This window comes from Drosophila sulfurigaster, chromosome 3 (assembly GCF_023558435.1).
Source record: "Drosophila sulfurigaster albostrigata strain 15112-1811.04 chromosome 3, ASM2355843v2, whole genome shotgun sequence".
Classification (NCBI taxonomy): domain Eukaryota; kingdom Metazoa; phylum Arthropoda; class Insecta; order Diptera; family Drosophilidae; genus Drosophila; species Drosophila sulfurigaster.
The window spans coordinates 41,057,252-41,070,691 of NC_084883.1; the positions used below are offsets into that span (position 1 = coordinate 41,057,252).

The 13,440-nt window shown below is 33.2% G+C and overlaps 1 protein-coding gene across 2 annotated transcripts in view; it reads left to right on the forward strand.

Annotated features, from left to right (window-relative positions):
• Positions 1-5,978: 5,978 nt before the first annotated feature.
• The window catches only part of LOC133840763 (cyclin-dependent kinase 14), a 139,889-nt gene continuing 132,427 nt past the window's right edge, over positions 5,979-13,440 (forward strand). Inside the window, exon 1 of one of the 2 annotated variants that reach the window (XM_062272806.1) lies at positions 5,979-7,318. In XM_062272806.1, coding sequence (XP_062128790.1) covers positions 7,177-7,318 — 142 coding nt within the window. In that variant the 5' untranslated portion in view covers positions 5,979-7,176. The remainder of the gene's footprint in view (positions 7,319-13,440) is intronic. The other variant, XM_062272805.1, reaches the window with a different exon arrangement.

Sequence of the window (13,440 nt, forward strand, 5' to 3'; positions counted from 1 at the left end):
ATTACTACTATTATTACTATTTTACTATTGTGAATAGTAAAATCAAAATCATAATGACTCACAAGAAAATTCATAAAATATACTTTGAAGTTCAAGGCAATATTAAAACAAATAAATAATTAAATATAAGCTATTAAAATAAATTAATAATTTGTATAATTAGTATAAATTGTCATTTCTTAAATATAAATAAAATATTTCATTTAGAGCTGTGCTATTTAAGTACAAATTCATTTATTAAATGTTATGTCTAAGCTAGAAATTTGATAACAAATTTATTTTAATACTATCGCTGAAATTTAATCGATAATTGTTTATTTTCTTTATTGTTTATTTCAATAAATTGAATAATGATATGAAATATTTTCAAAATTGTTAAGTTTTACTTCGAATTGTAAGATATTAAAATTGTTTTTTAATTAAATTTACTCTATTTCAAAATAAAATTTATTTAACATTTTTAATTTTTTAATATTGGCTACACTTTACTGTACATTTCTCTACGTTTTTCTTTCTACCAAGTGCAAACGTATTAAACTTAATACCTTTATAAATTAAATTAATCGTGAATAAGTCGCATTCTTAGCATTGTTGTTCAAACGCGCTGCTGAAATTAAATGAACACTATTTTAGAAACACAATTTCTCGCGAAACTCAAGAAACTCATCAAATTTTGAAAAGACCTTGATAAATAATGTTTGTCTAATCTTAAGTGCCAAACATCTTTATAGCGCATACTATGAATTATTTCCAAGTAAACTGTTTTTATGTACAGACTTGTCTTGATGATGAGCAATTCTATTTAATGACACTTTTTTTGCTGTTGTCCAAAAATATTGAAGTGTGTAATAATTATAGAGAAGATCGACTTAATTGTGCTGAAAGTTAACTAATTGTATATAGTATGTATAGCGTGAAATATCATGATCTTAAACTTAGTTATTGTTCACTTTAAAATACAAGTGATAATGATGGTAATATTGCTTCCATTTCTACAAACTCTTAAATTATATTCAATTGCACATTTTGATATTCATAATAGCTACAAGTTGACCAGCTAAAATAAATATTGAGTAAACTTTAGAAGTCACTTTAGAAATAAAATATCTATTACGTGTAACTTGTAAAGCCGCCAAAAAGATGGTAGTGAAGCAGTAATAGTAAAAATATATATACGAATAATATATAAGATAAATTTTATATAAAATATAAAATAAAACCAATTACATAATACTTCAAATAAGTTTTAAAAAAATTATTTCCCAAAATAATATATTTGAAGTAACGTAAATGACTTACAATAAATCTAAATGCAATATTATTTATTTTACTACTCGAAGAGCGGTTTATATATATATTAAATAATAGTTCACAACAGACTTATATTATTAACTATCTGTAGTTAAATATGATGAATAATAATAGTTTTCGATGGCACATTGAAATTTTTCTCGCTGTTCAAAAAAACGTTCTTTTAAACTCAAAAGTACATTACATATTATTCAGTCAAGCTGTCAAGAATGACAATTGGTTATGAAAACGATAAAATAATAGCAAATAGTGATATTAAAGAAAGAGCTTTACAAGATTTCCCTTCGTACAAAACATGTATCTGCAAAACTCTAAGATACTTTATATAAAATACTTTATTTCATTCATCTCAGAGTTGAAATGGGATTTTAACAATTTATAAGAATTTCTTTCTATATAAGAAAAATTTAACGAAAAGTTATATTATAAGAATTACAACATTGTAATCTTTTCGCCAAGCGTTAAAAGAGTATTTCAACATCACCGTCTTCGGTTTGTCTACCTCTTAACGACCATCGATTAATTTTGTTGTCAGTGCAACAAGCACTTTGCCCCACTATGCAGTTGTTGTTGTTGTTGTTGTTGTTGCAGTTGTTGTTGTGGTTGATTTTATCGATGCTCGATCGACTGCAGATCGCATCTTATTTTCCAGCAGCAGCAGCAGCAGTGGAAGCAACAGCAACGTCTGCACCTCCGCCTCCATCTGCTGCAGCTTCTTCTCTTCTGCCACCCACCTGTTACCCCCTCCCCTTCCCCACTACCTCACCCTTCCCCCTCTTTGATGCTTTTGGTTGTAAATCGAATGCATGCAGCGTTCTGTGTTGTGTTGTCGTTTGTCGTTGTCGTTTGGGATTTTTCACTCTCATTCCTTGTTGTTGGCCATCATTTGATCAGCGACCAGATTGGAGCACAGACTCGAAGATTCTTCTGCCAATGGGCGCGTCTTCTGCATTTACAAGAAAGTCGTTGACGACGATGCTGTTGATGTTGTTGTCTTCAACTTCTTGTTGGTCTTCTTTTACATTTAAACTTGGTCTTAGTTGTGGTTATTCTTCGTCGGGTAAGTTCTTCTTCTGGGTTTGTGGCGTGACCACAAAACTTGTTTCAAAGCCAAAACCAGCTCGAAGTGCTCTTCTCTGGCTATTTTTAGAGCCAATTAAGTAGTTTGAATGCAGCGCCGACTTGCATGTTGCATGCTGCAAGGGTCTCAAACTCAAAGACACAAATCACAAAACTTATTCTTCTACTTTTTTTTTGTTTTAAGTCCGCATTAAGATGCGTTTTCACCCATTTTTCCCGCAAGCCAGACGACACTCTTAATAATTGATTAGAAATACCAGAAAAACAAATGCAAATGAGGCGGACCACAAAAAAGATTTCGAAATGTAGTTAAATGGGTCAACGATCGAGAGTTTCCCTTGCCACTCAACTTTTATTCCAAAAGGAAAAACTAAGACGAACAAAAAAAGCATTAGCTGAACTTGACACTGTTTCTATGCTTTTGGGGCGTGGCAAGCGGGGAGGCGAGGGCGAGGCGGCAATTGTCTGCAATTTCAATGCAAGTCGAATGAGTTGCCAATTTTTCCCCTCTCAACTCTTTTTTATGCCTTTTGCTGCACTTGAAGAACTCGTTTCGTCGACCCTTTTAAAGGCCGCAAAGCAAAGCTGAGCCAAAGCCAAAGCTAAAACCAAAGTTGTCGTTGGCTTTATTGTTGTCTTTGTGGTTGTCGCTGTAGTTGTTATTATTGTTGCTGCATTCGATTATTGTTGTTGCCTGTGAAAGGACATTGACTTTGGTCTTTTACAATCGAGCTTTGATTTACAGACCCTTCGTTATAAAATACAAATTAAAGAGGTTCTATTGGGATTGTCAAAAATTTAAAGTGCGTAACATTGACAACAAACTTATAAGTTACTATTTGTTAAAAATGAAGTGTACATTGCAGAGGATGTTACCTCCGATCCTATAAAGTATATCTAAAGAGTAAAAATCAGGAGTAATAGCCGATTTCTAATGTTTGCTAGATCTCTACAACTATAATAGAATGATGTACTGGACTTTTGGCATTGGTTTCTTTGGGTTGATATTTTTCACTAGATTTTTTTAGACAGTTTAAATCACATTATAAAAATCGCTAAATTCCGTATTTATGCAAGTTTTAGCTTTGAAAACTGTCAATCGGTTAGTTTGAGCCATTTTACATTGATTCTTCAAATTTCATTATGATCGAACCAGAAATAGGAACTAGGAAATAGGAACCAGGAAAGCTTTAACATTCAAGATATGCAGGAAAGTTGAATGGCAAGCAAGTGCAAGCGGGAGAGCAATAGATTAAGCAAGCAAACATTAATTCCGTTAGTCTCATACAATATACAGTTGTAAACATAGGAATAGCAGTGCTTACGACCTAAGCATTTAAAATTGAAAAGTACTATCATAAACGCAACTTCGAGACAAAATTTAGTTATAACAGCTTAATGTATTTATTTTTAAATAATTCAACAATTTGTTTCATTTTGTATTTTAACAAATGATCTGCTCATACATTGATATATATATATATATATTAAAGAAGTATTTCTTGTTCTAATTCAAAAATCATTAACTAATAATAATATATTATTTAGTTGTCAGTTATTTAATACTTTTATTTAATTCATTTTTTTTTGATGATTAAATGAAAATGAAATGAATTCTACCAGCCAAGATTTGATGCAGTCCAAATAAAAATAAAGGGTCTATTTCAGTCAAACCTAAAGAGTAATTTTCTTACTTGTTTTTTTTTTATAGGCTGTTTTGCTTGGTTGCAGAGACTGTTTGGACTGTGTTTTAATTGATTTCCGCAACAAGCAGAACAAGTTCGACAGAGAAAGAGAGCAACACTTAAATTTTTGCCAAAGTCATAAAGTTGGTCTTAACATTTTGTTGCTGCTCTCTTTTTTAATTGTTTTGTGCTGCCAGCTCAGAAAGAGCTCTGAGAAATCGAACAATAATTATGCAATAGCATTTATTTGTTTAGTGTTATCACACAACGGTCTGAACAATTCAATTTTCAGACATCGTCGTCTCTCTGACGTATTAGCATGCTAAAGTGTAACAACAACAACGACAACAATTGAAATACAATAACAACAATGGCATTAACATGGTATTTTACGAGTGGAGTGCAAGTAAAATAATTGGCAACTGAAATTAACACCTTGCTCACATCCCACAATCCCAAAAGCACACGCACATGTGGGCGACACTTGGCTCAATGGGGGCGTGGCAACAGTAACAGCAACACCAACAACAACAACAATACTGCGAGCAAACGGTGGCAACTTTCACTTAACGGAATCGTGCGGAATCGGAATAATAAACAACAACAACGAAAACAACAACGAAAAAAAAAGTAAAGTGGGTAATACTCAAAGTAAGTAATAAGAGGAGAAGGCGTTGACAGCGATCTCGCCACAAATTACCGCACTTTAGTTTGCAATATACACACTTATATTTATTGTTGTTGCCGCAATATTTGTGTCATATTTTTTTGTGCGTCAAGGTCAGAATGCGACACACAAAATACCAAGCAAAAAAAAAAGAGAAATAGAAAAAATTAACAGCAAATTGAGCACAATTTGCGTGGATTGTTGTGTATTAATGGCAAACACACAAGAAATTGCTGGCAATCTCGCACCTCTCTTTCTTATTTTTTGTTGCTGTTGTTGTGCTTCTTAATACCTTAAATATTTGCACACAAAATTGTCGACTACTTTTTGTTTTCTTGTAATTTGAAATTCAAATTCAACTGGCCGCCGGTCATCGTATAGCATTCAGCTTTGCGCAATCCAATGCGCTCGCTGACAAAAGCTGGTAACTTTTTGCTTAATTCAAATTACATTGCTTTTCGTATTGATTGACTAGGAACGTTTAAACATTCTTAACTCTCTATTTAAAGTGAGTTTGCTTAGGTTTTTGTAACAAACAATAAATACCTCAACAAATTACTATATTGGATGGAAATCTATCCAATTGGATAACACTAGGGTGACCATACATTTAACAGACCTTGAAGAATTAACAGTAACGTACTTTGCTTCACTCAAATTGGCGCTGTTATTAACTTGGTAATGTTAAGGTTGCATTTATATAAACTATGTACATAATTATATAATTGTGCAAATTTCTATATTAAAAAAACTTGTTTATTATGTAAGTTATTCAAAGAAATCAAAAAACGTGATTCGATGCCAGCATTTTTGAGTCCTGCAATGTTCATATAAAAACAAAGCGTATGGTCATCCATAACTTTTAATATATATCGATATATTGTTTAACAGCACGTGTCACGATGTTAGCATACATAAGTATGACCGCTTATGTAAGTTTTGGTATGGATATACTAAAAAGTATATTAATGTTATTTTTAAATTTGACATACGCTCGCAAACAGAAAATGTGATATCAACTTTAGTAATTCAATTACTTTTTAAAAAGATTTAAAGTTTAACTTAATACTTGATTTGTGGTGCTTTCTTAATTTTCTGAAAATAATTAAAACATGTTTCAAACTGTCGCGCAATTTTTTAGCTCTCATGCATAAAATTGTTAGAAGTATATTTTTAACTGAGCGTCAGTATATTTTCGCATTGCGGTCACGCTGGGTACCATAACCAGCTGGCTCCATCCCGTTCTCTCTAGTGTATTTCATATCGATGGTAAAAACGCCGCGCGTTCGCGTTAATATTATTGTTAAATAAACAAAATTGTTCGTAAAAAAAACGTGTGCAATGTGTGAAAAAAATGTGCACGATAGGTGCATGTGCTTTATTAAAACACAAGCGTGATGCGCGCTGACGACAGCAGTAGCAGCAACAACAACAAATATCTCTAGCGCTGTTTGCGCCCACACCAACAACAACAACAACAACAACGGTAGCAGCAGTAACAACAACAACAGCTACAAGCAGACCAATTGAGTGTGAGGAGAAGAGCCAAGCAACAGAAGCAGCAGCAGCAAGCAACAAAGTGCCAATATAATAACAATGTTTAATTAGGCGCCACGGATACGCTTACAAGACACATATATAAATATATATACAAAAATATATTTTTGTGCGCTTACTCCTCATACATATTCCTTTAACAAGCGCAAACATAAAACAACAACAAACTAGCGTGCAAGTAGTTGTCTTCGTATGTGTATGTTCGTTCGTGTGTGTGTACGCGTGTATGTGTGACAGCAGCAGCAGCAACAACAACAACAACAATCGGATCGTTTCGGTAACGGGAGCCGCGCAAAGAGGGAACACGTTACAAGTATGATAAAAAGAAATCAAGAAGAAGAAATACAAATAATCAATTAAATGCAACAGCGAGAGAGCGGGAGAAAAAATAAAATATATATATATAATCAAGAGTTGGCCTAATTGATGTGTGCGGAGCTCATTTTTCGGTTTTCGGTTTTTTGTTCATTTCTTTCATGCAGCGAATGAACCGTGAAAATGAATATGAAAATAAATGTAAAATAATTTAACGAAAAAAAAAAGAAACGTGAGGCAAAAAGAAATTATTATCTGTGTTGTGGTTGCCTTCTTCTTGCGTTTCGTTTAGCGTTGCGTTTGCGTTTTGCGTTACGTTGCCTTTGTTTGCGTTTTTTGTGTGTGGTGATTTGCTTACGTCGTCGCCGTTGTCGTCGTGCATTTATTTCCTGTTCTCCTCGCACTTGCATGTGTGCGAGTGTGTGTGTGTGTGCTTTCGCGACGTTTTCTTATCAGCAACAACAGTTACGGGTTCAAGTTCGTCGCCGTCAGCAACAACAACAACAACATCAACTGCTACTTCAGTTTGGACAACAATAACAACAATTAGAAACGTGACTAATGCACTGCTCGCGTAGCCTCTCAGCTGCTGCGGATACAACAACATTTTTTAGCGCAGCGGCAGCGGCATCATCGTCCTCTGCCAGCACAACGCCAACAATGGCCACAACAGCAACAACAACAACAACTTCAGCTAAAGATGGTAAGTCTGATCCAAAAATAATATATATATTACGTATTTATAGTACCGTCTGACCCATAAAACTAAATTGAGTCAAAGACAAGCACAAGAAACAAAAAAAAACAACACACAACGTCGTAATAAATAAAGACAAATGTAATTGTCGTTGACGTTGCCTGAAAGTTCAAGGCAAGTGGTAGACAGTTTGGCAGCCATTGGTTACGGGCAGTGGTTGCTAAACTTTCGGGCAGCTTGAAGTAGAAATGTGTTGAAAGGGTTAACAGAGCATTTAGGAAATAATTTAAGGAAATGATGATAATGAATATTTAGTTGTATACCCCGTACTGTATTTAAATGCTTAAGCTATAGTTACATATACCCTATGCTTTAGTTAATGCCTACACTATAGTTTCATGTACAGTTTGAAGTTTGTTAATTCCAATTAATAGGCTAGTGCGCTCCAGTTTGACAGCCTTAGTTTACAGGCACTGGCTCATAAACTGCAAGGCAGATTGCAGTTGACATCTGTTGAGGTTGTGAGAGCACTTTTAATTAGAGCTGAAGGTCTAATTAGGTGGTTCTCTTCTCTGAATCTCTGTTGTATTTTATTATTCTATTATGTCTTGGTTAATAATATAAATAAATACATTAATAAAATTTGTATACCCTCTAATAACTTTGAGTAGAAGATGATGCTGAATAAAGTTGTTTTTATACTTTTTAGTTTAATGCTTACCTTTTAATAAAAACACTACAATTAGCACAATATTAACTTTGATGTTTTGCTAATTCCAATTATTAGCGAATTTAATGCGTTTCAAATGAACAGTGCGAAAATCAGCCAGCTTACGTAACTCTGATGGTCGGCTCATAAAAATGTTAACTGAAACATTGTGTTTGGAAGCCGAAAGAATTCGCCAGAGAGAAGTAAGAAATTGGCTATGGAATTAATGATTAACAATGCCGGCCGGGGAAACACAAATACATACATACATACATACATCACATGTGTGCGTTAAAGTTAAACAGAAATCGCACAAATCAAACCCCAAAAATCCGGCAGCATAAAAGCCACGCCAAAAGTAGCAAAAAAGAAGAAACGACAACAGCAACAACAACAATAATTAAGCATTTTTGGCGTGCAAAATACGTTAAGAAATATACACACACACACACTCACACATACGTTTAATTGACCGCAGTCTGCAAACTTGTCCAGAAGGCACTGAAAGAGCTTGAGGGCGAGAGGAGAGGGCAAAGCGGGGGCTAAAAGCGGGAGCTGCAGAAGGTCGCTAAAGTGCTCAACGACGCTGATGAAGGTCAGAGGCATTTCGACGTTGTCGTCACCTCTGAACCCGCTCGAATTTATTGATTTTACACGCAGAATATAAAAAAAGCAGCAACACAAAAAAGTACGAAAAGAAAGACAAACGTATAGTATGTATTGCGCTTGTTTGCATTATACCCTGTAAATAATTACGCCAATGGGGTGTGATGAATTTCATGAATTGTATGTAGAACTTGGTTGGAAAATATAGAATGGAATTGAGAAAAGCGAAATAAAGATTTTTTGTGATATATTTAAGTTCATTCATTTAAGTTTTGTTTTTGAAGCGTAAAAATTTTTCTAAAAGAATCAATATCTAATAAGATTGTAGAAACCCACAATTTCCAGATATTAGTATTGAAGAATAATATACAAGTAATTTAAATGTGTTGTATTAAATTATTGAGTTTCGATTACTTATTTTTATTAAACATAAAAAACTAAATCTATTGTCTTATTTTAACTAAAGTTTTTCCAGATCTTTCAGGCAAGATCTTTGAAAATTGATTAGGTTATGGTATGCATTTGACGTAAAAAAGTGTGTAATTTTAAGTTTTGTTTATTTATTTTTATTAAATATACAAAATTAAGCTATTGTTTTATTTTAACGAAAGTTTTGGCAATTGACAAACATTTCCGAGAAGATCTTCTAAGTTTCATTAGTTTATTGTATGTATTTAAAGTAAAAAGTGTGACCAGAAATTTAATTTTCAAAAAAATTTCGATTTAAGAGTAACTGCTGTAGTTAAGAATTTGAGAGAAGAAAATTTATATAGAATAATATTCTACATAATATAGGGTATCTCTAAGTCGACCCTTTCGGGTAATTATTACTTGCTTCATACTATTATTTTTTCATGTTCGGCCGTCAGAGCGACTTTTGTGCGGTTTGCCGGGCCATTCAAGCTGTTTCTGGGCCGGCTTTGGCTTTTGCGTTGGCTTATGCCAAAGGCCAATTGGAAAACCTGCTTTTTTTTTCATTGCTGCTGCTGTTACTGTGTGTGGCAGAAAGAAACCAAGAAACCCAGAAAGAGCAGAAAAGCAAATCTCATTTGATGGGCAGAGCTTTGGCAAAGCAAAATAATGAAATGATGCGAATTTTGTGTGGAAAAGTTTAATAAACTTGAGACCGACCAATATTCAATTAAATCAAAGCGAACGGTCAATGTTAATTGCCTAAATTAGCGTGGCTAATTTTTCCAGTTATTTTTTACTTTTCAATACCACTTCATTAACAAACTTTCAAATCACTTTTGTCGTGGCGATATTTTTTGTTTTTTGCTTTTTGCAATTTCATGATAAGAACTCTCGATAAGTCGAAAGTTGAATCACAATTCGCAATTTAGTGAATGTGCGAAATTAATTTATGTTTGCGGTTGGCATTTCCACGATTGATAATTGATTATTTGTACAACTCTTTGAAAGTTATATAAGACTCATAATTGAAGTACTATCAAAATAATTAATAATTTACTAGCACAATAGAAACTACATATATAAAAAGAGGAATTAATTTGATATGCACCTTTCTTATTTGTGCACTTAATTGATTTATAAATTTTAAATGGCATTAAAAATGTATGCTAATGTAAGATTTATGCATATGTTATTGCTTTGTTTAATAAAGAATTAAAGTTAATTGAAGCAAATCGAAATGAAATTATGCACAGCTGTTTCATATTTGTTTTCAATTATTTCTTATTTTTGAATTGAATTTCATTCAACTGTCTGTGGGAATATCTTCTTCACTTTGAGTGGTTTTTTATCCCCCTTTTTTTACATTCAGATATATTCTCACATTTATCACGACTAATTGTCGGGTTCAAGTTGAGTGCGTTTTATCAGCCATTAGCCGGGGGAAAGAACATGTCCCCCCGCCCCATTCATATGTATTTACACTATATTATTGTATCTTGTTGTTATCAGTTTTGTGATTTCGTGCTTATCAGCAAATGCAACTTTACCCAGGGTAAATACGCGTAATACACGTACAGAATGAATTATTTATTCTTGTTGCCTTTTTCAATTAGTGCACAACAGCAAAAAGTCAACATCAGAGAACAACAACAAAAACACGAACAGTAGAAATAATAATAATAAGAAACACTTTATAATTTCATTTTAGCAAATGGCAGCAAAAAAAATTCTTTTTATCGCAGATAGCTACACACAATATTTAATGAACATAAAATAGATAAGAGTGGATAGAGTGATGTACACGAAGATATCCTGTAAAGTACACAAAGAGTCGTAAATTAAATATTGACAGAGGTCAAGATAGGGTTAATGTACTTAAAGTTCAATATTTTTTATTGTAAAAATCAACAATGATATTCTTATCGTTCTTGTCAAGTTGATAACGATATTCTTCTGCTTTCATAATATTAAGAAATGTAGTAAACCTTTCATCGCTATTTAAATTACAGGGTATGCAAATGCGAGCAATTTTCATGCAATTCTCAACTGAATTTCGCTGTTTGTTGATTATGTGATTACAAAAAAACAACGGGTAAAACAATCGCTTTTTTCACCTAGAAAAAAATTTTGCAATTAGTGGTTTGAATAAAAAAGTGTTGAGAATATTGCGTTTATATTACATAGTAATAATAATAACAAATATAATAACAAAGGAAAAATGAAAAAAAAGGTAGGCAGACTATGTAACAAACATATTGAGAGAGTTAAATGAAGTTTGAGTTCGAGTTTAGTTGAGTTGTTTCCACTGGGATCGGGTGCATTTTGTGTTTCCACTTCACGTGCTGAGCTCATTCGGCAAATGCATTTCCACCGGCTGGGCATCATTTTTCATTTGCCATGCCATTTGCCTCGCAAGTGGCGGCAGTTTGTCATGTGTCCTATATGCTATGTCCAAACTCCATCCATGCTCGATGCTCACAGCTCACCGCTCGATGCTCGGCAGGTGCTTCTCTCGTCTGAGGCTGAGGCTGAGTGTGTGCTCAGTCAGGGCTCAGCACTTTTGATTTGTGGCAAGTGCTGGTCGTCGGTCTGTTGATGCAACAACAGCACTTTTTTGTTCTTCGGCTACTGCAATTTGGCGTGAGAATGTTGCACTTTCAAATTGCTTTATTACAAATTCTGTCGCTTAACGTACTCCACAAACACAAAAAAAAAGAAGAAACAGCTGCCACTTTGCCTGACACTTAATTGAATTGTAGATTTTCAGCCGACATTGGACAGGATCAGTTATTGCCAAATGTGCTTGAAAGTGCTTCGATTGCTATTTTTCATGAAATTTCAAAGTTGTCTTAAAGTATTCCAGAATTTGTTGTACGATTCAGTTCTCCATTATAATTATTATTACATTTTAGAAGACATCTTAAAGATAAGTTGCATTTATCTTTATTTAAAACATAACATATTCAAAATTACTTATTTTTAAAGCAGATTTAAGGTTGAACTGAATTGACTTTTAGGTGTCATTTTGTTAAATATTTCCCATATGCTATTTTAGAAGAAAAGTTCAATTGAGATTTAAGAATTGAAATTTGAGAAGCTTTCAAGATGCTTGGACTTTTGTGTGAAATGTATTTCCTAAAATGCCCTGTATATAAACTCTTTATTTACTCTAGTTAGAAGTTACTTCAAATTTTAAAAGCTTTTATAGGGATATTGAATTGTATTTTTATTTATAATACTTCCTAATATTATCTTTAATTCTTTTTGTTTTATATTTCTTACGTTTTTTATAGTAATAAGTCTAAAACTTTTCAAGGGAAGTTGAATGAATTTGTGTTACAATAGTATTTATTTTATATTTCTTAAAATATTCCCAAATTTGTACTACATTTAAAACATCATCATCTCAGGATCTCCTTTATCCTTTATTCATATTCTAGTGGAACTGAATTCACTTTTGCATACAGTTCTTTATTATATCTGTCAGTCTTGTATATCTTAAAATGTTTCCAAATGTATTTTACATTTTAAAACATTTTCGCTATCGTATTCTCTCAGTTTTGTAAGTTGCTGTATTTGCATTTAGACTCCGTAAACTTTATTCCTTAATTTACCCCAACTCTTCCGTGATGTTTCCAACACTATCTTCTCAGCTTTAGAGTCGATCTACCCGCTTCACGCATTCACGTAGATTGCCTGCTAACTTTTCACCCACTGCCGACTGCAGACTGTGTGGACTAATTTGTCTTACATTTCACACTGCACCCCGCACCCCTCACTCCCCTTAGCTGTACCTGGTTCGTTGTCTTGTCTTGCAGTTTGGCGCTTCCGCGCTAATTTGCTTAGCGTAATTTGCATTCTGCAAACGCCATTTGAGGCGTGTGAAACGAAATAACAATGCGAGAGGCAGCAAAAAAACGTCATGTTAATTTCTACTTAGCGCTGTTGGAATACCCTTAATACAATTGAAGGTACGCTTACGCTTTAAGCTGGAATTTAAGGCTTACTACGAGCTATGCTCAATGTTAAATGGAAACTATGTAAAAATGGGGAAATCAATTAAAAACAAATCTGAGGCTATTAATAGTTTTAGATATCTAATTCTAATGGCTTATAATATATAACAGAATAATTAAAAAAAAAAAAAAAATTTTTAATGAATTCATAAATTTTTAGAAATATTTTCGTCGATGAAAATCGAAAACTGCTATTTCAATGAGCAGCTAAAACATTGTGCTCTAGTGCAAAAATATGAACAGAACATAAAAACAAACCAAATCTAAGGGGGATTTTGCTTGTTTCTTATCTCTATGTTTCATTTTATAAAAACAATTGAAATCGATCAACTAAAAAAAAAAGGAATATGCAAAGAAACAGTACTGCTATTTTAATGAACACA